General features: G+C 39.4%; 1 protein-coding gene across 1 annotated transcript in view; it reads left to right on the plus strand.

The window, feature by feature from the left end:
- Positions 1-24,725, plus strand: part of lrp1bb (low density lipoprotein receptor-related protein 1Bb) — a 393,508-nt gene that overhangs the window by 229,664 nt on the left and 139,119 nt on the right. Inside the window, exons 14-26 of the mRNA XM_042494695.1 lie at positions 1,692-1,914; positions 3,441-3,633; positions 3,789-3,932; positions 5,166-5,402; positions 6,013-6,193; positions 11,001-11,220; positions 13,352-13,541; positions 14,750-14,872; positions 15,203-15,346; positions 18,033-18,158; positions 19,082-19,195; positions 23,237-23,317; positions 23,433-23,603. Coding sequence (XP_042350629.1) covers positions 1,692-1,914; positions 3,441-3,633; positions 3,789-3,932; positions 5,166-5,402; positions 6,013-6,193; positions 11,001-11,220; positions 13,352-13,541; positions 14,750-14,872; positions 15,203-15,346; positions 18,033-18,158; positions 19,082-19,195; positions 23,237-23,317; positions 23,433-23,603 — 2,147 coding nt within the window. The remainder of the gene's footprint in view (positions 1-1,691; positions 1,915-3,440; positions 3,634-3,788; positions 3,933-5,165; positions 5,403-6,012; positions 6,194-11,000; positions 11,221-13,351; positions 13,542-14,749; positions 14,873-15,202; positions 15,347-18,032; positions 18,159-19,081; positions 19,196-23,236; positions 23,318-23,432; positions 23,604-24,725) is intronic.

The following is a 24,725-nucleotide window of genomic DNA, read 5'->3' on the forward strand; positions in this document are numbered from 1 at the left end:
AAACAATCCGAGGACTTTTAGCCAGGCAACTGCTGCCCATGTTCTTGGTGAAACCATTATAATGGTAGTGATAACAACTGATAACAGCAGTATAATTGGGTGATGGCATTTGAAAGGGGTGACCCACACCCTACAATACAATGCTGGCAAGCAATACAGAGGTATCAGCTGACATACCACCAGACAACAGAGCAGCTTTTTTCTTTAGGCTGCATACTCCAAAATAAAAATGTTGTTTTTTTCTTCTTGTGTAGCACAAAGGACTACAACTTGCATTTTGTTGTGTAACCCTGTGCTGTAGAATGACAATATGAACCTTGCAACTTTGTTTGTACTGAGAAAGAATGGGCTGAAAGCAACATATTTTAGGGGGATTGTCAAAACAGAGGCCTTTTTCCAATAAAACCTTGCTTCATCAGAATAATTTGAGTTATATGATCTAGAATAATGTAAATGCACCACATACAGTAGCTTGCATAAAAATGGTGCTGGGTGTTTAAGAGGCTATTCTTTATCACATTTCAAGGAGCCAACAGCAAGTGCAGTTGAGACAGAAGTGCATGCACGAGTTTCATGCTGTTCTCTCATTTCCTCTGGAGAGACAAGTGTAAGCTTGGAACCTTTGTGGCTGGATGCTTGGGACTGACTGTGGGTAGAGCTGTGTCGACATCGGTACTGATCTAATATCAGCAAATATAATTAGGAGTCTCACAATCCAGTGATGTGACCAGTCTTACTTGATCAAGAATCTTATCTGGCACATGTAATCTGTTTATTCAAGATTCTTTTTTGAGATTAAAAAAATTTTGATGTTAATTTTAAAACCACAGTGTATGAAGATTAGACCAAGGGTTAACAGACCTATAAATAGCTTATTAATTTTTGTCACTGTATAATAACGTAATGTATGAATATGGCTGGCAGTTTTACCACTTCAGTCTTGATAATTTTCAAACAATAGGTCCTTGATTAGGGATGAAGGTAGACAAAGTCAGGCCTCTCATTTCTGGTTTTTTTTTTTTGGAATGTAAATTTTGCTGCTGTTTTAAAATGAGAATCTTGTCACTGGGGTCTTAAACAAGCATTCCATGACTATATGAAAAAAACGTGAAAGACATGGAGCTAAAGAAACAACATTGCTCGTTTTAGAGTGCAGAGCAGGTTAGCACTATTATGACGCACGCTCTCCGTAAATACTTGGAAAAGCTTCAAGTTATGTTTTACATTTTATAAATTGGTCAACAACAGTTTGTTTCAGTTTAAATCCTCCAAGTAAAAAAGGCTATGCATATGTGGTCTTACCAATGTTTTTGGCAAATGGAACGCTCAAGTAGCACCTTAGCCGGCCATCAATGTCATTAGATGATGATATTTGGTTGAATGTAGGTTATTATGCCAGGTGGCCAAAATTTAATGTCAGGACTTCTAATGCCAACTTCAGTCTGACAGAATGATGATGACAGATGACAATGAAACAGTCACAATGAAATAGCTCTAGGCAACTGCACCATGACATCAATCGATCCAGAAGAAATTCACAAATGTGTACTGTAAGGAAAAACATTGAGTGGTGATTTGCTTCTTGTCTGAAATAGGTCTTACAAGATCTGCAGGAAACAATGAGACTGTGCTGCACAGTAGACAACACTCTTTACAGCATTTAATCATTTGAACACTCCCACCCCCTGCAGAATGCTTTTCTTCACTGACTATGGGAACGTGGCCAAGGTGGAGCGCTGCAACATGGACGGCACCAACCGGACCAGGCTGGTGGATTATAAAATTGAGCAGCCCACTGCTGTGGCATTGGACGTGGTCAAGAAGCTGGTGTACTGGGCAGATGCCTACCTGGATTACATCGATGTGGTGGATTACAGTGGCAGGAACAGGCACACCATTATCCATGGGAGCCAAGTGAGTGTCACATTTCACTCTCAGCGTTGCTTTTTGTCTTCCCTGGGCTCCACATCATAAGGAGCCATTGTGGACAAACGTCAGTGGGAATCTGAACAGACAATTGGCTTCTCTTATCAGTACTGTCTCCCTCTTCATTTGAGAGACTCCAAATTGTTACATGTAAGGGGCTTTCTAATTTTCTGATTTAGGGCACTGTGCTTTATCACTGCAAGACAGGTGGTTTATTCACTGCTTGTTGTTATAATTCACTCTTCATTTTAATAGAAAAGGTCTTTGAATGGGGAATAGATGGTTTATTAAATTGAAGGAATTGAGGCATATGTGGGACTGTCTTCCAAATGAGCCTATCAATAGTCTCTTTCCTGTAGTACACTCTTGAAGCCTTTCATCCCAGATTATGACTATTCATTAAGAGGCCTTTTCAGGCAACTTGGACTAGATACTCACACTTTATGAGGGAGAAAAAAAAAAGTACAAAAAAAAAAGTACATTTCAAACAACCTTATTTTGTATGCAGGTGTTCTTTGCATAATATTGCCTCCTCCACTAGCTTGTAGCCTTGTTAGAGGATCTTGCATCTACAATGACAAATGCCCTTTGTGCAATCTTTTGCATAGACCATAGAATGTTTTTTTTTTTCCTGTCAGCAGATGGTATCAGTGGTCAGAAGTAAAAACTTTGCTTGCAGTTGTAATCACTACATGACTAAGAAATGTGTTATTTTACAAATATAGTTAATTTTCAAGTACATCCTTTTTTTTACATTTTGCCAAGATTTTCACATTTGAAGATGATCATAATGTGCAAATTTTTATCACTTTCCTATATTGTCTATATTTCCTGACAGTAAAAATTGCTTGAAAATACGTTTAATATATGATGATATTATTGTACACCGTTGTCGCACAGTGTTGTGGAAATGCAAGACTTCATTTCTGCTCAATTAAACTCTCATCTATTAATTGGCACAATCCTACTTTTATATTTTCCCTCTCACAAGGTTGATGCTGTTATATTCAATCCAGCACATACAAAATAGCAGGCATTACATAAGCTGTAGGTAAAGATGCAAGTACAAGGCCAAGGCCAAATTCCATAGAGGGAAACGGTTGAATGGTTTGTTTTGTTATTTATTTATTTATTCTGACGCATGTTTCTTGGTGCTCCTGACGTCAAGGTGTGACCCAGCGAGCTCAGGTGTACTTCCTGTGAACACAGCTCATCCAGCCATGTCGCTTTGTGTGGGTGTCAGCCTGCTAAATGTAGCATGCAGGCTGTGGTGTCAGGACCAGTGTCCTCCCCGTGGACTCCAGCTTTTGACCCCGTGTGGGCTGCCAAATGACAGCCCTATCACCCTCCCCCAACCCCTCCTCATGCTTGCTGCATGATTAAAGATAAAAGTCCTCTCATTAATTCAATTTTGTTATTGTTTTCTTTGCGTTCCTCTTGTGGTTTTACTTATTTTTGGCTTTAGGGATTATGTTGAGAGGAAAAACAACAGCATTATTCTCCTTGTTTTTCAGGTGTCGTACATTTATGCATTAGCTGTATTTGAGGACTACCTGTACGCTACCCACTCTGACCCCTCCAAAGGGAGTTCTACCGTGGAGCTGCTACAGATCCACAGGTTCAACATCACAGCGGAGAGCAGGACACTAGCCAGCCTGGGGAATACTAGAGGACTCCGTGTTTACCACAAACTCACTCAGCCAAGAGGTAAAGGACATTTTTATAGATAGGTTAACATGTGCAAGTATGTGTCAGAATCTTCTCTATCTTGTGACTCATAGGATGGAGTGTGTGTATGTGATGAATGAGGATGCTTCTTTGACTTCTAATGACTTCTGTGTCCTTTCTGATTTTGCCCACAGTCAGGAGTCACGCATGTGAAAAAGTTGCATATGGAAAGCCAGGTGGATGTTCCCATATCTGCCTCTTGAGCGGCAGCTACAAGTCCAGGACGTGCCGCTGTCGTACCGGTTACAGCCTGGGCTCTGATGGACAGTCCTGTAAAAGTCAGTACATGTTTTGCCTTAAATAGGTGAATTATTGTGAATTTTAGTGCTTATATGCTTTTAAACAGTCATGTCTTTGGCAGTGCTTCCAGGTTTTAATGAACAAGAATCCTGACTTATCCCCGAAAAGGATGTTGTGCACCAGTACTCTTTTTGATATTAACATGAGCCTGTAAAGGTCATGTGTCATATTACAGCCAAGGGTGTGCCACTAGTGCCTTAGCCGTAGACTGAAAGTGATAAAGATGAGCGCTGGTAGACACAGAGCCATTTGAAAGTGACGTTCCGCTATCGACCTGTCGCAAGCCTGATTGATTATCACCATAATGAGGATTTAAGTTTGTCTGCATTTGTTGGCTGCTCTGATCAATTGCTGGACATTGTGTAGTTGACAATAAAAGCAGAAGATCAAATTGATGACACAATCTGAGGGCCCACAACTGTTCGATCGGGGTAACGAAGCATTGGGAGGCTAGCCATGACACGTTTGATTTATTCCCCCCTCATAGATGTTCTGATGACACCAGCTATCTCTCTCTTGCTCGCGCTTTCCGTCTCCCTAAGCATAATGAGATTCGGTGCTAAATGGTAGTGCTTCTTCATACAGCAGTCACCGTGGGGTTTGATATCTGGGTCTCTTGCAATGCTTAATTGTCTCCTGGGTAGTCGGTCTCTCCCTCACAAAATGATAAATTGAAGTGAGGCATGTGTGGTCCTCACCCCCAGCATCCCAGTCTCTTGGGTAGGGGCTGAGAGCGAGGGAGAGGTCTGCTTCTCTACCTGGAAGTCCTCCTTCATTCCTCCTCTCGCCTCTTCGGAGGATCCCAAAGGGTTCGAGAACATACAGCCCCCTGAGCGGCTGGCGAGCCGCCGAGGAGCTGCCTCAGCTTTCTAGGCCTCTCTGTTTGCCTTTCTACACAGACACCGTGTTATTTTAGATCAGAAGCAGTGTTCACAGCCAAGGTAAGTATTGCCATTGTCTGTTTGCTCAAGCATTTTCCTTCTCCTACTGTCAAGGCAGCTTTGTAGCAGGAGCGTGATTGAAGGGGGAGAGTAAAGTCATTGGCACTGATTACTGGCTCCATTAAGGTGAATAGATGGCCCTGGCTCTGGCTCACATATAAGAACAATGTGGCCGGTAAGAGGGTTTAATGCTGGGATCAGCACTGATGAATTAGACCAATTAATTGACAATAACAGTAAAAAGAGGCTCCCTCCTTTCTTGCCTCGCAGAGCCCAAAAACGATCTCTTCCTGTTCTACGGTAAGGGGCGTCCAGGGGTCATCAGAGGCCTGGATATGAATATCAAGTCCAGCGATGAGCACATTGTTCCAGTTGAGGACCTGGTCAACCCACGAGCCATCGATTACTACGCAGAATCAGGACACATCTACTTTGCTGACACCACCAGTTTCCTTATTGGGCGACAAAAAATAGACGGAAACAGTAGAGAAACAATACTTAAAGACGGTAGGTCTAAATTGTCCTCCTATACTCGCTGCAGCATTTCCCTTGAATAAATTACACTGGCTGTATGCAATATTTTATATGAGTAATTCTTATCTGACATTAATGTAAGGTTAGAGCCATTTCACACTCTTAATCTACTCAGAACACACACAGACCCAAAATGTACTATTATAGTTCCTCATCTTAAGAAGAAAAGAGAAATATTTTTTTAGCAGTCTTTGAAAAAGTGTTGTGGACATACTGTTCTCACTTTATTATTTTTACAAAAAACATTTTCCCACTAATGAATCAGCAGCATACAATTCATATTTACTGTTGCTTAATGTTATTAACATGTCTTAACCAAACAATTGTTCAAGCGAGTAAATGGAAAAAAAACAACCACAGAAATGTACTATGCAATTGGAAATGGATTTTATTTATATTCATTTATTATTTATATGAATTCATAGTGATTTCACTTATAGGCTCCCTGGGCACAATGCTATCAGAATGTTTTCATTGCGGTAGTCTTATTTTACATTAAATACAGATGTTCCTGTTTTTAGAACCAATCAAAGTCAACATATATACAAACCTTAGAAATATATATGTGGTCATTCTGTTGTAGAACTTGACAATGTTGAAGGAATCTCAGTGGACTGGATTGGGAATAACTTGTATTGGACCAACGATGGCTACAGGAAGACAATCAGCGTCGCCAGACTGGAGAAAGCCTCCCAGACCAGGAAGACTCTGTTGGAAGGGAATATGTCACACCCCCGGGCCATCGTGGTCGACCCTCTTAACAGGTTAGGAAAAGACGAAGGTTTGTGGTGTATGAGAGAGACTCTTCAAAGATCCTTTAGTTAGTAGAATCTAGAATCCATTCCAAGCAAAACTTGCTTATAAACGGAGGAGATAAAAATCCCTAAAGAGTAGGCACAGAGGTACAGGTCAAGTAAGGTAATGTGTGGGTAAAGCTGAACCAGCTATGGGCTGGCTGTGGGTGAAAAAGGTTAAAAAACAAAGAAAATAATGTCCTGTGTTGCAGTGTTTTTATTATAATCTTTACCAGTGCACTTACTGCCCTAACAGTCAATGGGAAAACAATTATCTTGCCAGTCAACTTTTCTCTCAAAGTACAAAAGTTGGTTGATATGCTTTAAATGATCTCACTTTGGCTTACCAGTGTGTTGCAGTGGACTGCATCTAGTTGTACATGCTGGGTGTAGCTGCATCCGCGTTAGATGTAAATGATTAATGAGGGTACACATGCTGCATTTATTCATTTCACCTGACCATTGTGTGCCCCACAGTACCCTGACTATAGATATTGCCCACATGTGTACTGCTTATACCAGTACAGCCAGCTCTGAGATTTTATTATTATTATTATTTTATTATTGGTATGGGTCGGGCATGGAAGTGATTTAGTAATCATTTTGGATAATTATTTGGTTCTGGTACTAACCTTTGCTGGTGTGGTGTGTGTACATGCTTGTAAAACTGGACTTGTGCACATGTCTCTGTTTTCATGCTTTAGGCATTGGTTTGGTTGAATTTACAACTGAAAGTTAAAGATAAACAAAAAATACAAGTCAAACTTTTGCTTAACAAATTCAAGATTACATGTAAATCCTTAAACTGCTGTAAAATATATGCTGCAGAGGTTCTCATATTTGTTTATGCATCTTTTTTTTTCTTTACCTCTGATAGCAATGTAGGGATTTAATCAGTTTTTTTACAGCCAGATTTCAAGCACAACCAATGCTGTCTATAAAGCATGAAGTAGGAAAAAAGTTGTTTGAAGGGAGAATACATCTGTGGTGTACCATGGGATGATTCATAGCATCCAGATTTCTGACAGTGGATCTAGTGGCATACTAAAATCTGCTTTGAGCTCCCTCTTGCCTTGTTGTTATGAATACATAAACTACAGTATGGTTTCAGATAGCAAAGACCACTGTGCTTTTTTGTAGATATAAATATCAGTTTGCTTCAAATGTTAATCCTGAAGATCATCTGTTCTAGCAGACATCTGCTTTGACTGATGATCACATCACGTGCCTTTAAAAGAAAACGTGTACATGCAAACCAGCATGGTGAAACTGAGAGAACATCTGCTGTTTTAATGAGTACACGTTGCTGGTGTTTTTTGGTGAGAGAAAGTGATGGCTCATGTTCTGCTCGAACCTGAGCCACAGCTTATTAGCCACAATTGACTTATTTTATAGCTCTTTCTCTGTAGTCCTGATACATCATCTCCTTTGCACGAATTTATATATGTAGGACCCCACAAGCAGAGATGGTATTTAACATATAGAGGAGATGCTGCAAAGCTCAAATTCATTGAGCGTCTTAAGGATCTTAAGGATTAACACTTTAAGGCTTAAATCGTATTAGCACACACCAAATCCATAGCAGTCAGAGATTAGTTTTCAAGCCTCAAGAGGGTTGTTCCAAACATTTTGCCATACACAGCTGTTTCACTGCTGTAGGTAAATACACCAAACGAAAATCCCAAACTTATTCATACTCGGTTTTGATTTTTTTTTTTTTTTCATTTTCTACTACATTTATGAAGCCATAATTAAGATTTAAGTCTACTATTTACCTTTCTGTATCGTTGTCTGGTTTTCTTTTCTCTCAGTGACAGACTCACATATAAATTCAACTCACATATACAGTATGTCACAGTGGTGCAGACTATATATCCAATGAAATAAAATGCACAGATCAGAAAAAAAAATCAAATATATTCCTCTGTTTTGTAAAAAGAGGATGAAGTGAAACAACTGTGTTGAGAATCCATTTGTGTCTATTGAGGAAATAGCATGCCGGTCTTCTGTCAGAATTCCAGCCCTGACAGATATGCCATAGCATGAATATCACGTCACTTTTTTGTATAAGGATTAATAACTTTTACTCCGACCCTTCTGCTGACAGCACAAATGATTAGAAAAGCCAGTTTTTGGTTTCAGAGGGAGCATTCAGCTTGAACCCGGCAGTCCTTTTGATCTCTATCTGCTCTGCTGGAAGGGTCTCTTCAGGTAAAATGGATGCACCTCTCCAACTGATTTTTTGACTGCATTTTCGCTACCTCATTTTCTGCTCTGTTTGCTGCCTCTAGTCTGTGTTGACATGATAAGGACTACTAGTGTCAACTTAACAGTGTCATACCTCTCTATCTTTGCTGCATTAGGAATCTCATACATGTATTCATATAAAAAGAATCCACTCAAATAGTGATAGGAGCGGTGCTTTTCTGAGCCTTTGGTCACCTCTGCATGCCTGGATGAGACTGAGTGTGTATGCTATCATGTATAGGGATAGACAGCTTTGTAGCAACTTTTATACAAAGGGCTTTAACGTATATATGCAACCCTAAAGACGGAATAAATGTTGGCAGTTTATGTTTCTGCAAACCGTGGATATGTTACATTAATATCTGTTGTAACTTAACATTTCTTCATATTTAAAATCTTAATTTTATGTCTCTGCAATGCTATAGTTAATACTGTATGTGGTTAGGTTCCGGCACATAAACCAATTGTTTATGGTTGGGAAAAATCATTTTGGTTTAAAGGTCAAGTATATAGAATTTAGGGGATATTTCAGAAGAAATTGAATATGGTATATATATAAAAAAATGTTTTTAGAAGTGTTAAAAATGTGGAAACTTCCATGTTGTTCTGCTGTAGCCCCCCCCAAAAAACCGCCCAGAATCAAACACTGACTCTAGATGGATCCATTTGATTTTGGTGCCGCCCACTATAGTTCTCCTTCTTGCTTGGCTAATGGTAGAAGTTTTAGTTTGTTGCAATTTGCAACTTCACCTCTAGGTGTCATTTAATCCTTTACACTGGGCCTTTAAAATTCCAGCTTTGGTTGCTACAAACACAGCTGGAAATTTCCTGGCCTGTGGTTAAGAAGCACCTTCTTCTGTCAGTTTCAAACAGTGGTCACTGCTGTCTCAGGTATCCATCCTCCTCCTCCTCCTAATGAGGAATTTGGCTCATATACATTGTCAAAACTAGGTCTACTTAGAAATATCAGAAAAATATGTATGAAACGTACAAAGTTATTATATCCAAGCCAAAACGTACAATGCCTACATTTTATTCCCGCAGGTGGGCTGATACCAAGTCCGGTGTTCCTCTTTACCTTTTTTCACTGTTTTGTGCCTCCAATTTAAGTTTATTTATAGAACACATTTCATATTTAGTAGAATCCATAAAAAAACTCCTTGAAGATTAAAAAACAGATTGCATTAAATAAAAGGCGATAAAATGTTAGTCGTATTGGAAGAAATGGCTACACAGCCACCCAGAGTCCAAGGTGATGTTTTAAAAGGTCTTGTATTGTCCAACCAACACTCCAAAACTCCTTCTCATTTGATGTGGTGATTGACTAATTGATTCGTTGACTAATTATTGCAGCACTACATGAAAATGTGAAATAAGTAATCACTTGTCATATTGGTTATTATTCATAGAATGGACAAAGTATTTTTATGTTGTTCATCATGACAGTGCACTTGCATGGTGTCCATCAGTCCATCTGAGTTGGTGGGTGTGCACACCTTTGTGCACGCTCTAGCTGTGTGTGTGTCTGTGTGTCTGCATGCAAGCGTGGAGGATCACTGAATAATTCACAAGGTCGCAGAGATGACTTCAAGACAGAGGGAGTCTTCATTCACCTCCATATCCCATTCTGTTTCATCTTCCCTTAGCCAGCCCTCTATCATTGATGAGAAACAGGGGGGCACATGGCTCAGTCAGCAACACTCAAACAGAGCAAATCCCCCGGGCATGGTTACTAGAGAACAGATCACGTCAAATCGTTGACCCAATCACGTTTCAAATACCACAGGCCCACTGAGAGTTGCAGTCTCGGCACACACGAGATACACTGAAACTTTTTTTTTTCCTTTTTTTGGTGGGGAATATGAGACATCCAACTTTGCCTTGATGTGCAGTCAAGCAACACTTTAACTTGATAAGCCTGAATAATTTCTTAGACTGCGATGCACTCTCTTTGACTTCCAGTGATGTTTGATTATTTGGTTTTACATATGGGAAATCTGGATTTCAGTTTATTTCCATTTCAGAGGGGAACACTCTTGTCATGATGTTATATTTTTCGGAATTAATGGTGATGTGGTTGTATTTGGCAGTGCAGGTTGTGTTCCCTCTAAAGTTTCCTGTATGAATCAAAGCAGCATGTGTAAGATTCACTGGGGAGCACAGTCATGCCTTCCCATGGGTGTGCAGAACCGAACACACAAGACACATTTCACTGTGATATGGAATACATCATTTTGAGAGAAGCCTGCAGAAACATGCTGTCACGTGTGTATTGATTGATAAGAAATCAAAGCAGGAGGAAGCTCATGAAGGGAGCAGCAAGCACGACCATCCAGCATTGGCGTGTCAAGAAGTAAGGGCAGGGATGAATGAGGAGACAGCTGAAATGAACTGCCTTAGATTGAATGTGGAATATGGTCAGTGTTAGTTTGGATCTGGTGATGACTTATAGATCTTGCCTGACCTAGAGCAATGCTTTATTATGTCAATTTATTGGTGCCATAATTGTGTGTATCTGTATGTGTGATAGCTGGATGTACTGGACCGACTGGGAGGAGGATGAGGTCAATGACAGCATAGGGCGGATAGAGAAAGCCTGGATGGATGGATCTAACCGCCGCATTTTCGTCACCTCCAACATGCTGTGGCCCAATGGTCTGACTCTGGACCACAGCACCAGCACTATGTACTGGTGTGATGCTTACTATGATCACATCGAGAAGATTCATCTCAATGGAACTGGAAGAATGGTGAGTTTAAATATGTAGAGATCATGCAGCGTAGTTAAATGATGCAGAAACTAATTTGCAGGAATAATTTTAGTTATGATTCTGGTAGACTTGCGGGTTAGTCTGCTCATGAGATTTTAATAGAGGGCCAGAGGGTGGGATTCAAGATCCCAAATGAATAAACAACACCAAAAAAACATGTTAATTTGATTGTGTTAATTTTATTGCCTGAACACAAGTCCTAGTAGTCCTACACCCCCAAATGCTCACTAAACACAGAAAGCAGAATCATTCATTAAACTATAAGTAATTTCTATTTTTACAGGCTATTTTTTTCCTTGACTCTTTTATTTTGTTGGTTAAAATTTAAAATTTTGTTTGATAGAGGAACTTCTGCTGTTTTATCAGAGTTGTTCATTTGAGGGGTCATATCCCACCTATTGTCATGTTGAAAGTAGGGATGAACTGATTTTGAAATTCTGGGCTGATACCGATACACATGTTTACATAACACTTTGGCCCTTTGTGTCAGGGTAACAAAGAAATCTTCTTTATATAAATAATAATAATAATAATTGAACTGTTTTATATTCATTTAGCCCATCACTGCGCAGTCTTTTAATAAGCACACATTTACTTGTACAAATTCATAAAACAAAAGCAATTTGTCATAATTTCCTCTCCTATATATTTGATATTGCTGTGGAAACATCATTGTATTTTGTCTTAAAATAACTATGTTTTCAAGTTCTTGCAAAAAGCTACATTTTACAGTATTACATTGAACACTTCATGTAAACGTTGAAATTCAACTTTGCCTGATTCTTGTTTTTACAAGTTTTTTTTAGAACTTGAATGCATTATAATGTATCTGAATGCAACCTTCGTGAGTTGATCGTTTCAGCCACTGGCCTTTAACTGCTAATGTTAACCAAGCACCACTTCCATGGATGAAAAATAAAACACATGCAGAAATGCCAAAAACTGCAGTTCCTCTAACGGCCACCTGAGGCTGGCTCCAAAACAGAGTCAGTCCCCATCAACACCCATGTTAAAATGCCCAACTTTACAGCAGAAATAAAAAAAAATGTTTACAGCCCTGTACATCCATGAAGACTGTCTGAGGGGGGATTTTTCTTTCTTTTTATAACTCATTCGTTTTATGTTATATTAAGGCCAAAATTACACTTTTTTAAGGGCGAGGCTGATTGGCTGACAGGCTGTCTGTGAGCTGTCCCTACTGGTGACTGCAGCCTGTTGGACAGATCAATCCCTAGCTACTGCACAGCGCCAACCTCTCATCTAAATATAGTCACTTCTGGTTTCAAAAAACAACATGGTGACACCTCAACCCATTATTTATACTTTCTATGATGTTAACTTGCTCTCCTCCTAATATTAATATTTATTCATATTAATTAACATTTATTGTTCGTAGACACAAACATGTTTTGTTCCCAGGATGCTGGATCACCATTAGTCTTAGCCCTGCTTTTTTAGCCTGTGCAAAATTTATTTGACGCAGCAGAAAAACATCCACCACTGCCACTGGTGAATGTCATCTTATTTGCAGATTGGCTGATGGAAGTCAACATGACAAATATGGGCTGATACCGATGTTTGTCTAATAAGTCGCCACATCCCTAATTGAAAGAAACAACCTCAAATATGCCGCAAACCAGAAAAGTGTGTGACAGTGGTTGACAGATTCAGATAAATATTATATGATCATTTCAGGGTCCAAAATTGACTCCAGTATTTTAGCAATGATACAGTGTTTATCTGCAAAGCAGTGAAATGATTGAAAACTGCTCCTCTTGCCACCACAACTGCCAACAAGACAGCCCTTTATCCCTAACTGCTCCCTTCTACTGTAGTTCTACTGGCATAAGCTAATGAATTATTTGCAAATGCTATTTAATCAACGCCAAGATTCTAGCAAACATTATTATAAGCAGACAGAGCGGCGTGAATAAATTTGTGCAAAGAAATTGAATCACATTCATCATATACTGTGATCAAATAATTTCTAAGCCCATATTCAAACAGCTAGAACCCTGTTAGAGATGATTGATTTTTTTTGTTGCCGATAGTGTCTCTCCATAGCCCCGCTAATCTTTTGATTACACTGCATGTTTGCTTCATGTTCCAGGTGGTGTACAATGGAAAAGAGCTGAACCATCCATTTGGGATCTCTCATCATCGTAATTTCATCTTTTGGACGGAATACATGAATGCCTCGGTCTTCCAGCTGGACTTGACCACCGGCGATGTCACTCTGCTGCGGAGCGAGAGGCCACCACTATTTGGCCTGCGTGTATACGATGCACAGAGTCAGCAAGGTTGGCTGCTTTCCTTCATTTACTCCTAATCCAGTGCCACTGAACCATAGCTTCCCTAACAGGGAAAGTTTTACACAGAAAAAGAAGCACTTTGTGGTGTGTGTCCAGGCATTTGTATCCCCTATACACATCTGTTTAATGGTGAGCACTTAATGCGATATATACTCTTGAGATTGTATGCCTATCGGTGTCAAATTTCATGGCGTAAACCAGTGCATTGATCAACAGTGACAGTGACTTTAAAATCTCTCGGGGCTCTTTTCTATAAAGTTAAATAAGGTGAGCAAGGCTTGAAGGGGTTTGCTCGATTCTGTAACAAATGATGATGGATTCATGCTGTTAGAAAGCTGAAAAGAACAGGGAGGAGAAGAGCCGGATACGGCTGACAGTGGAGAACTGCATTGGCCCTCACAGCAGGAGTATCTTGCTATCCCATAATAGTCAAAAACAGTGCTTAGACACCCACTCCACAATCAGGGGAGGTCGATACTCTTGCCCTTAATGTAGAAATATATCATATTACACAGTCTAGTAATGTGGTTTTGACTCATGACGTGAGTTTGTGTCATTCTAAAGACAATAATTTTCCTTTGACGTTAAAGTCACGGCTTGTGAGTGGGAACATGCAAATGAAAATGCAGATAAATAGTTGGCTACTGCATGCACAGCCAAGTTCACAGCATACAGAATTTTTACTGGACATTTCTCCATTGTTCATGTCACAGAGTAGATTAATTGGCTGTCCAATCCTCTGAGTATTAGTGATTGGCTCATACAAAACCAGAAGCTTTATCTCATTGGCTCAGGCGCTGCCTTTGGGCTCCCTGTTAAATGAAAGTGACAAAGGTGTCTTATGCCTTAACTTTATATGTGACAGTATTTTTCCCCTCTTTGTCCAGAAAGACAAATTATTCTGCAGAGAAAGATAAAAATGTCAAATGTCTCTCACCGACAGTGTTCCCAATAATTCACTTGACATGTGGTTATAGATCACGTGGTACATGTCTCTCCAAGACAGGCAACGGGTTTTGTATCAATGAGATGATTTATTTTAGCAGAGTTTAAAGTGACCCCTGCACTCCTGCTGTTTACTGTATGAAGGGAAAATAGACAAAAACAACAGCAGAAACCCTGTGGCACTTAAGATGGGCTTCAGAAAATGTAGCTTTAAATGAGCAAGACACCTTATTTGGGATCTGTTTCTCCAGGTGACAACGCATGCAGTGTGAATTATGGGGGCTGCAGTACCCTCTGCCTTGCCATCCCAGGAGGCAGAGTGTGTGCCTGCGCTGACAACCAGGTTCTGGAGAAGAACAATGTCACCTGTGCAGGTAGGAGGACATAATGAATCAGACAGAGCGAGAGGCCCAAAATCATCCTGCTCCAGTATACTGTAATCCTGGCTTCATCCTATGGGACAAATATCAAATAATAACCTTATCTTTTCACATGTAAATCTGCTAATAAACAAATATACGCAGGTGGGAGATTATCCCAGTGGGTTTCCAGAAGTGTAAGCCAACTCCCAGTAGTCACATATTGGGTCATGAGACATTATTGACGTATCTTATGTTCCATTATAGTTATGCCAATAATTTTCCCTAAACACATACTTCATATGAAGTCTCTGGTTGATTTTTTCACACCACTTGTTCTCTCAGAGGCCTCCGGCAGTGGCTTGGAGCCACAGCGATGTAAAAGCGATGAGTTCCAGTGCCATAATCATCGCTGCATACGGGCCTTGTGGAAGTGTGATGGAGATGATGACTGTCTGGATGGAAGTGACGAGGAGAGCCACAGCTGCTGTGAGGATGTTTAAATTTGTCCACGCTATAGGCCGACACACAAACACACAGATACCGTACATGTTGATGTACACAAACCACCGCGCACCAAGCAAGAAAAAGTACAGGCTCTTTTAGGCTCATTCTCTCCTGCTGTCAACTTCTATGTTCTTAAATGTCACTGAAGTAAGGGTGAAAAGTGTTCCACCTCCTCACTGCTGTCTCCCCTTTTGCTCTTGCTGAAGCATTTTTGCTCTTTATCAAATTTGTTGGACAAACACCATGTGAGACGCTTGGATGCTGGTTCATTTTTTCCTAGAATTAAAGCACCTTAATCTTACCTTCTGACAGAATATCAGAAATGAAAAATCAATTATCTTCCCTCCTGAGATATCAAGTACGTTTGCTAACTTGGTTTGTTTTAGTGGTTTTGCAGTTGAAAATTGATCCGATAAAAATAGATGAATGTGTATGTCAGCTGTATGAAGGAAATGTCATGTTATATGTAATATGCTTTCTCACAATCTCTTAATTCATTTTGGGGCCCCATCAAGATATAGTTCAGATGGTGAAAGTTTTGCCTATGATAAGACACTGTATAACTGAAGGTATTTTACCAAAATACTGGTCTCAGTGAAGCATGCTCTTGCTGCATTTCTAAAACCCGGTTGTCTCAAAATCAAAGGTAATTTATCATGCACATCCAGTGGAGTCACAATATCTGGACAGGAATTTGCTATTAAAATGATTTATGGGTGGTGAGAATGAATGGGTTTGAATGGACACTGTGTAATTAAAGTTAAATGACATGATTAAAAAGAAAATAAGGAGCTTGCTCCCAGTTGTAGTAAAGTTATTATGTGAAAGTGGCTTTATATAAAACTAAAATCAAGGCACTAGAGCCACATAACAAATATACTTAAGACCACTGTAAAAATGTTTTGCAGACTCCATTTCTCTTAATTAAAGAACAAACCACCAAGGAGAAACATGACAGAGATCCTCCTCTAAAACACCATTCCCTTTTATGGCGGTCTATCAGAGTGAGATTAGTTGAGCTATGGACTGAATGAAATCCAGCTAAGAAGCTGTGAATATACTCTGTTTGAACATGGAACTTTTCTCTCCAAAGGAGCAGGGGAGATCAGGGCCAGAGAATTAATAGAGCTTTAAAGGAACAGTTAACTCAGAAATCAAGAATACATATTTTTTTTCTTACCTGTAGTGCTATTTATCAATCTAGATTGTTTTGATGCGAGTTGCTGAGTATTGGAGATATCAGATAGAGATGTCTGCCTTCTCTCCAGTAAAATGGAACTAGATGGTACTGGGCTTGTGGTGCTCAAAGCACCAAAAACAGACAGCAATGTGTGATGCAAAGTGCATCTACTTATGGACAAGAGGCTTATGCTTACAAAAACATTAGATATAAACATAAATGGCATCCTCCTCGGGTGAGCTGTAATGCTTGCCAGACTTGGAACTCCATGAGCTATTGGTCTGACAATTACAGCCAATTTTTTGGGAGAACCAGTGGAGCCAGCGGATATCTGAGCCAAGATGTCCTTTTACCCATGCCAGTCATTTTGACTAATCTCAATAAACGGATATCTGTGAGTGAATGCAAATATATTTTTTGATTTTTTTTTTTTTCAATAAATCATCAGGGGAAGATAGCTGATGGACTCCGAGATTGCATTTCCACAAATGTGCCCCGCTTTTGCACACAAATCATTTACCTAACGCTCAAATGTGATTGGTCAATACTGCAAATGTACTAAAAATGGAAATCAGAACACCTCAGATATACAAATCTTATCCTGTATCATCTTGATTCTGCAAACATATGCAGATATTTGTTTATGGAGATTATAATATCAGCAAGCTCAGTAGTGGTAGGTGAGCTAGCAGTGGATGCACTCTTGGTGGTGATACATCTGATAGATGTAGTTTGGTAGAAAGGAAATAGTTCTTATGTGAAACTGCTCACAGCAAGGTCTGTGGATTTAGAAAAAAAAGGTTGTGCTTCAACAATGGGATTCTTAGTGGAGTGCTAAACCCAAAATCCAGTGGGCTTATTCTGTAAAATTGAAAAGGTAACATATCTCAAGTCTTGGAGTCAAGTGGGACAAGATACTCTCATTGCACTCATTTATTTGGCTCAAATCACAATAAATAAAAGTGAAGTGTGATGTTGTCCTCACTGACATAAAGACTAGTGAGGCTAGCTTTTAAGTTTTTTTAGAATAAGGTCTGTGGATTGTCTTACGTAACCGTGTCATGATTTCTGGACAGAGACATTGCTGTTGAGTATTTCAAATGTTTGTCTTTTTTTAAACAATTTGAGCACCACAAGCCAAGAGTCCCATCTAATTCCATTGTATTTGAGAGAAGAAACACATATAATAATATAATCAATATCTCCAACACTTGGCAACTCACACCAAAAAAATCTTTTTTTTTTAGTATTTTTTTTTTTTGATTTTGGGGATGACGAGTCTCTTTAATAATAGAAAACGCAGCACCACAGCTACCTTAGCTACCTTAGCTTTGGCTTTAAAAATGGAAAATGTGATGTTTTATACTTCAAGTTAAGCCTGTGTGAAGTACTCTGTTTTTCCTCAATTTGATTAGCTTTTTTATTATATTTCATGGCAGAGCTAGAAGGTCACTGACTGACTTCTTTTGCTGTTTGAACTCTTGGCAGACAATCACACCTGTCCTGTTGATCAGTTCAAATGCAGCAACAATCGCTGCATTCCCAAAAGATGGCTTTGTGATGGAACGAATGACTGCGGAAACAATGAGGATGAAGCCAATACTACATGCTCAGGTATGTACGCTACCACTTATATGCTTGTTTTCAGCTTCAGTTTGATCATTTTTAAAATCATATCACCTGCATATTAAAGAAAATCTTGTGTAATTTTAGCAGTTAAGCAAAGTCTGTCATCATTTTCAATTTGTTTACACTGTTTATCTCAAAAAAGACTGGTATTCTGTGAATAAATGCTGAAATGTAGCCTGAAATAGTGATATCAGAACATTTTCCAGGATAAACTGTGTTTTGTTATTAATTTAGTTATAAATTGCAATTAAGGTTACATAGACTTTAAGACTTTAAAACTTCTTAACTTCTCATATACAGAAAGGCATAAATCATTTGTCTTGAGCATCTTTTCATACAAGTGTGATTTACTTTATTCATAAAAAGTATGTTGTCAAGGCTGTTATCACCATTGTGCCTTGCGGCTCTCCAGTAGCTTCAGTACAAAGCAATCAATCTCATTGTGGGAAAGCACTCTCCAGTATCAAAGAGTTGTAGTACCTACGAGAGGCAACAGTATGTCAGGAACACTTACAGTATATCACATTGCCTCCCATATCCTCAGTGGGGGCCTCTCAGGAGCTTTTTATCCTTAGAGGATCAATCAGTGAACATTAGCCAGAGGATGATGAATGGTCCCTCATCGTCAGATTGACATGCGTATCCCGCTTCAGCAAGACACCCCTTGTCTGCTGTCCATGCATGCTCACCATGGCCGGGCAGCATGTAACTGACAGCCCGTCAAGCAACAGCACATTTCCCATGGCTTTCAGACCTTCCCTGTGCTACTGTTGATTGAGTGATAAAAAGTTCGCACTGGGCGGACATTGACATCCTGGTGATGTAGTGATCATTAGAGTTGTTGTGCACATCCCGCATTGACTTATTCATATGTGATTGAATTAAGTAGCTTCTTTCTTCTTTTTCAGCCCAGCCATGTCAGGCCGACCAGTTCTCCTGCCAAAATGGACGATGTATACCCCGACCCTGGAGCTGCGACCGGGAGGATGACTGCGGGGATATGTCTGATGAAATATCATGCAGTGAGTCATGCATGGCTATTTACCACGCCATTCAAGTGCGCAAATTCTTCTGCTCCTGCTATTTTTGTTGCTCTGTTCGGTCAAGATGTAAAATAGGCCAGCTGGGTGAATGAATCGAATACTAAAAAGGGCATTTAGTGCATTCAGTAGTTAACCCCTCACAGTTAAAAACGTAATGCCTAATCGGGGTGTATTTAAAGCTGCAATAAGTAAGATTTTTTTTTTCTGTATTAGAAGAGATCTATTTGGAGTGATAGGGTTGTCAATTCACACTGTTGACTCAATGATTGCATCATCAGGCAGTGAAATTTCAAAACTCACTTGCCATTCTGCACTTAAAAAATGTGACTGCATAATTTATGTAGTCGACTCTGCCATAAACTTGTCAACATTTACTGTTTCACCTCTAATGGATGCACAGAAAATATGTTCTGAGCAGCACTCACACTGGATAATTCTAAGTAATTTATACATCGTAATAAAATGTCTCCTGTTTTTTCACATAATGTGCTTAAAAGCACATTGCAAAAAAATGCTATTGCAGGCTAAAATAATGGGAATAATTGGTCCTGTACACTTGCTATTTTTATTACCATTTTACATAAATTTTGCAGTTGTCCACTTAAGAAAGCCGTGACACAAAACAGTATGTACTGCTACACAGAGAAGAGGCAAAGGGTTTTGGTTTTAGCCAGATAGTGACATATCTGCAGGTCGCTTTGTTTTGTCTGTCCATCGCTGTACCTCAGACAAAATGTCTCAAAAACTATTGGATTGATTGCCATGAAATTTGCTACAGATCTTGATGGTGCCCACTTGCCAAACTAAGAACGCCACCTGCAGCTCCTTACGTGTATATTTAATTTATGACTTTAGACTGTTTTGCAAGTCTCTTTCACAAGTATTACTTCCTTCAATTGAGAGTTATTGGAGTTGAATTATTGAATGATTGATATTGATGCTGTGTTCTTTGGACCAAGAAACCAACATGTTCCTGAAAGCTGTGCCATTGGTGTGTAAGTGTGTGTGAATGTTTATGTGAGCAGGTGGCACCTTATATGGAAGCCTTGGCCACCAGTGTATGAATGTGTTTGTGAATTGCTGAATGTGGAATGTAGTCCTAAAGTGCCTTCAGTAGTGGGAAGACCAGAAAGACACAATACAAATGCAAGTCGTCTATTTATGAAAGCCATAACACAAAGAATTCTCTTCACAGCTGCTTATCACTAATTTGTGACTTCTTGAATATTTTCGAAGTCTCTTTAGCATGCATTACTTTCTTCCATTGAGAGACTTTTTAGGAGTTGAATTATTGATGGTGTGTTCTTTGGACCAAGAGCCCGACATGCCCTCACTGATGGCATCGGCTTAGAGGGGTGGTGCTGAGTAAACTGAATACTTTTGTGCAGCAGTTCACTGTACTTAAGTCGTGTCTCGATGGTATTACAGAAACTGCCAGCTTCAGTTAGTAAAAGTGGCAGTCTGGATTAATCTTGGAAAACATAAATGAGAAAAACACATGGCACGCCATGATGGCCTGAGCTTTTTGGAGTTCTTTGAAGATGTATTTAACCTTTTTTATGTAACGGAAAAGAGCATTTTAGGCAGTAGAATATGCTTTGAGCAGTGAAGCTGAACTGGATGACTTAGCAGCATACATTTAAAAGATGGGGGTAAAGGTTTTAGGGTTCCCCTTTAATCACTATTTGTATTAAATCATCCTCTTACAGTGATAGATGTTTGCCAAATGCTGCACTGTGCTGTATCGCCTCAGCCTTCCTTTGTGTGTCCTAAGCTGGTTCAATACGCATTCACAAACAGCCAGGGTGTAAGCAGTAATTAAAGTTCATGCTCGGCTTCATTCAATCATAATCAAGCTGTGCAGCAAAACATATTCTCTCTCTTACTGTTGTCTGAGCTTCCTCAGGCATTACTTCTCTGCAGGCACTCGACTGTGCAGCTCTGGCAGCTCACTTAGCTTCAGTGGAACTACTGTGGGTTTTGGAACACCTGAAGCTCAGTGGTGGCCGCCTTGGAGATTGATGCTAATTTGGATTTTGTTTGTCAGTAGTTTAGTAGTTGTCACACAGTGTCTCATATTGGGCTCTCTGTTCACTTGAAGCCGTCATTATTTATGGATGCCGGTGTTCCATTTTTTGCCAGGCTCACTGTTTACTTGAAACCTTCATTATTTATGGATGTTCGTGCTTCATTTTTAATGAATGTTAAATTCCAACCAGTCATGCACTGTCAGTGAGACCTAACACATTGGTGGGAAATATAGAAGACACTTGTCTGATAAAGATACAATATGTCTTCCTGACAGTGCCTTAGGTATTCCAGGCAGCAGAAGCAGCAGCAGATGCCAACAAATCAATGCAAATGTAGCCTTGTATTTCATACTGGAGTCAATAAAATTCCGGGCATCCTGTAAGAATATGTGAAAAGTACTGTATATACAGCATCTAAAATCAGAAACTAGAATCATATCAGGTGGGAATACAAATGTCAATGCTGACAATGTTGTCAGTCCAAAAACTGCAAGTCCGTGCTCCTGTTCCTACTGCAGCAAAGCTAGAGAATATTGATGCTATAATGTAGACCAATATAGTTTACGAAGTCTCTTTGACTGCAATGATGGATTGTGGATCTGCCATCGGCTGACAACAGTGAGTCGACGGTGATTTTTTGCTTTCACTAGCTTGCCCTGTCAAGTTAAGTTGATGTACATATATGTGATATTTATAATACAATATCATATATATGCATATTGTCTCAATTTTCTGTATAGGCCCACATCAGCAGCAAAATCTTCAAAACCCTCAGCACATAGGGTGTTGTATCATTATAGGGAAAGCGGAGAACACTTGAGATGACATTCGCTTCCATAGCTTGCAGGGACATTGAGCTAAAAATATATAGAAATGAACCTTGATGAGGCTGTTTCAGCTCATTGTGCAAGCCCAGTAGAGAGGAATTATATATTTTTCCGGGGCCAAGTATGTTTTTACTTTTATGGTTTTATGATTTGAGTCATTGGTCAACAGAGGAAACATGAAAACAGAACTTGTTGTAAATTAAACATGGCTGTGTATGGCTCCCTTTAGTACAGAGCATTTATCAAATGAGGAAGAACACATTATTCTTTTATTTTCCTCTTCCATCAAGGGTGGCCTGTAACACTGATGATGACAAGAATTAAAGATATAGCACTCAGTTATTCACTTATTCTGTGGAATATCAACATCTACATGACACAAAATTTGGTAATAATAATAATAATTGCAGAATTTTTTTGTAATGCATTTTACATTTGGAACAAATCTCAAAGTGCCACAGGATGAATTCATGAGCATAAAAAACAGTTTAAAACAACCAAAATAGAAGCGTATTTCAAAGTCATAAAAAATAAGAGCATAAAAGCAGGTAGAGCAAGAAGCAAGAAGTTACTTAAAAGTCATAAGTTCTGCTGCCAAATTTGGTAGAATCCATATTAAATGTCCAGAAGTTTTGCTGTTACATTCTTGAAAAACAGTCCGTAGCGATAGTAGCAACAGCAACAGTATACTCAAATACTTTTGTTAACTGTTGTAACTCTGAAGGAGACGTGGCCAACAGACAACGTCCTCTCCCCTCCATCTGATAGCGCTCCTAATGGAACAGAAATTCATGATTCCTTGGTGATGAATCGCAGTGACTTTGCTGATTCTTCAATTTTCCTCTAGCGTCGCAGTTAGGTTGACATTTGTAGTTTTAACATGAAATATCTCAACAATTACGTGTAGGATTTCTATGAAATTTGAAATATTTGGCACAGCCCCATAGAGCCACGAGCACAGCTGTAGACTTAAAGTCTTATTTTTTATTTGTCATTGCAAGTTTTATTGTCTTATTCATCCACCATGATCTGTTTGGTGGTGAGAGAATAACCCGAATGTCAACTCTGTTCTAAATAAGACGGCTGACCTGAAGAGATTGCATGGTTGTTTAGCTGGGGTTTGGGATTGTACTTAATATCTACATGTATCTAAACCTTTTCAGGCTTCCCCACCTGCGAGCCCCTCACCCAGTTCAGCTGTTCCAATGGACGATGCATCAGCGTGAAGTGGCATTGTGATTCAGGTGAGAACAGGATAACTCATCATAAAAATGGAAGCTTTTTTTTTTTTTTTTACAATTAACAGCTATATCTTTCTGTGTTTGTGAGCTAAAATCTTTCATGAGTGTCTGTGTGTAGATGATGACTGTGGAGATGGAAGTGATGAAGCAGGCTGCATCAAGTCCTGCGCCAACACCCAGTTCCAGTGCACCAGTGGACGCTGTATTCCAGATCACTGGGCCTGTGACGGTGACAACGACTGTGGAGACTTCAGTGATGAGAACACAACCTGCAGAGGTGGATCAGCACGTAAGAACGCTCCCATTACCTTTTGAAATGCTGTGAAGTGTTGAGTCAGAAAAAAAGAGGGTAGAATAACATCCCCTCCCTAACACTTGTTTTTAATCAAGTTTGGCGTCAAAACATTAGTCGCATAAAGACAATGTATTTATAATCACCATATTATATATATAAGTCATCAGTAGGATTTACACTTTTCATAATGTCTTAAAAGATCTGCTTCACAGCAAAGTTGTCTGGTAGCACCTTTATGAGATTGCAGCTTTTTTTTTTATATCTGCTTTAGCGGCTAATTATTTTATTTGCAATTCAAATCATGTTTAAATTTAGGTCTTGTAATTACAAGTTTAACAATTAATCAGCTTGAGTCCAATAACTTTGTTTTCACACTCACGTGTGACTAATCTTATCTAGTCTCTGTTCGGGGGAATTTTACCATCAGGAGTTGAATCATTTAATCTAATTACCACAGAAAGCTCCTAGAAACTCACAGCTCACTTGCTTGTCACTAGAATGTGTAGACTATTCATCAAACCGTTTCCTGATGGGAACTGCAGGCTTCTCCACTCCCCCGTGTCTGCTTCTGCTTTTACCCCGGGGGATTGAATCTGTCTTAGCTTTGCCTCGGCTGTTGAGGGAATGTTTTTTAGGGTTGACTTTTAAGTATTAAGCAAATCATCTATACTGAATGCAAAATGCCATGATATAAATAACACTTATTGCCGTTTATTGTGTTCTGCTGAACATTTTAGAATGTATCACAACACTGATGAGAACATGTTTGGTATCATTCTAGTTTGTTTTGGTGCCATTTGTTTTAAAATGGCTTTGAATATAATGGCAGCACTTAATTTAAAGAGGTGTCTATACAACCGATATGACAACATCGTAGCCACCTGTCACAAATGTGAAAGTCAATCATGTCGTTTTGCAAAGTTGACATTGTTGTCAAAAACATTGTTATGTATTTCACACTTCCATTTAGTTTATGCATTCATTCTCTCTCAAGTCCAGTGGTTCCAAGACCTGCAGCACAATACATACAACATACTGGTGTAGCGGTGCCAATTTCTTCTTTTTTTTTTCTTTTTATTTGTAATGAACCCACACTGGAGAAAGAAATAGTAATCA

Source organism: Plectropomus leopardus, chromosome 10 (genome assembly GCF_008729295.1).
Source record: "Plectropomus leopardus isolate mb chromosome 10, YSFRI_Pleo_2.0, whole genome shotgun sequence".
NCBI lineage: Eukaryota > Metazoa > Chordata > Actinopteri > Perciformes > Serranidae > Plectropomus > Plectropomus leopardus.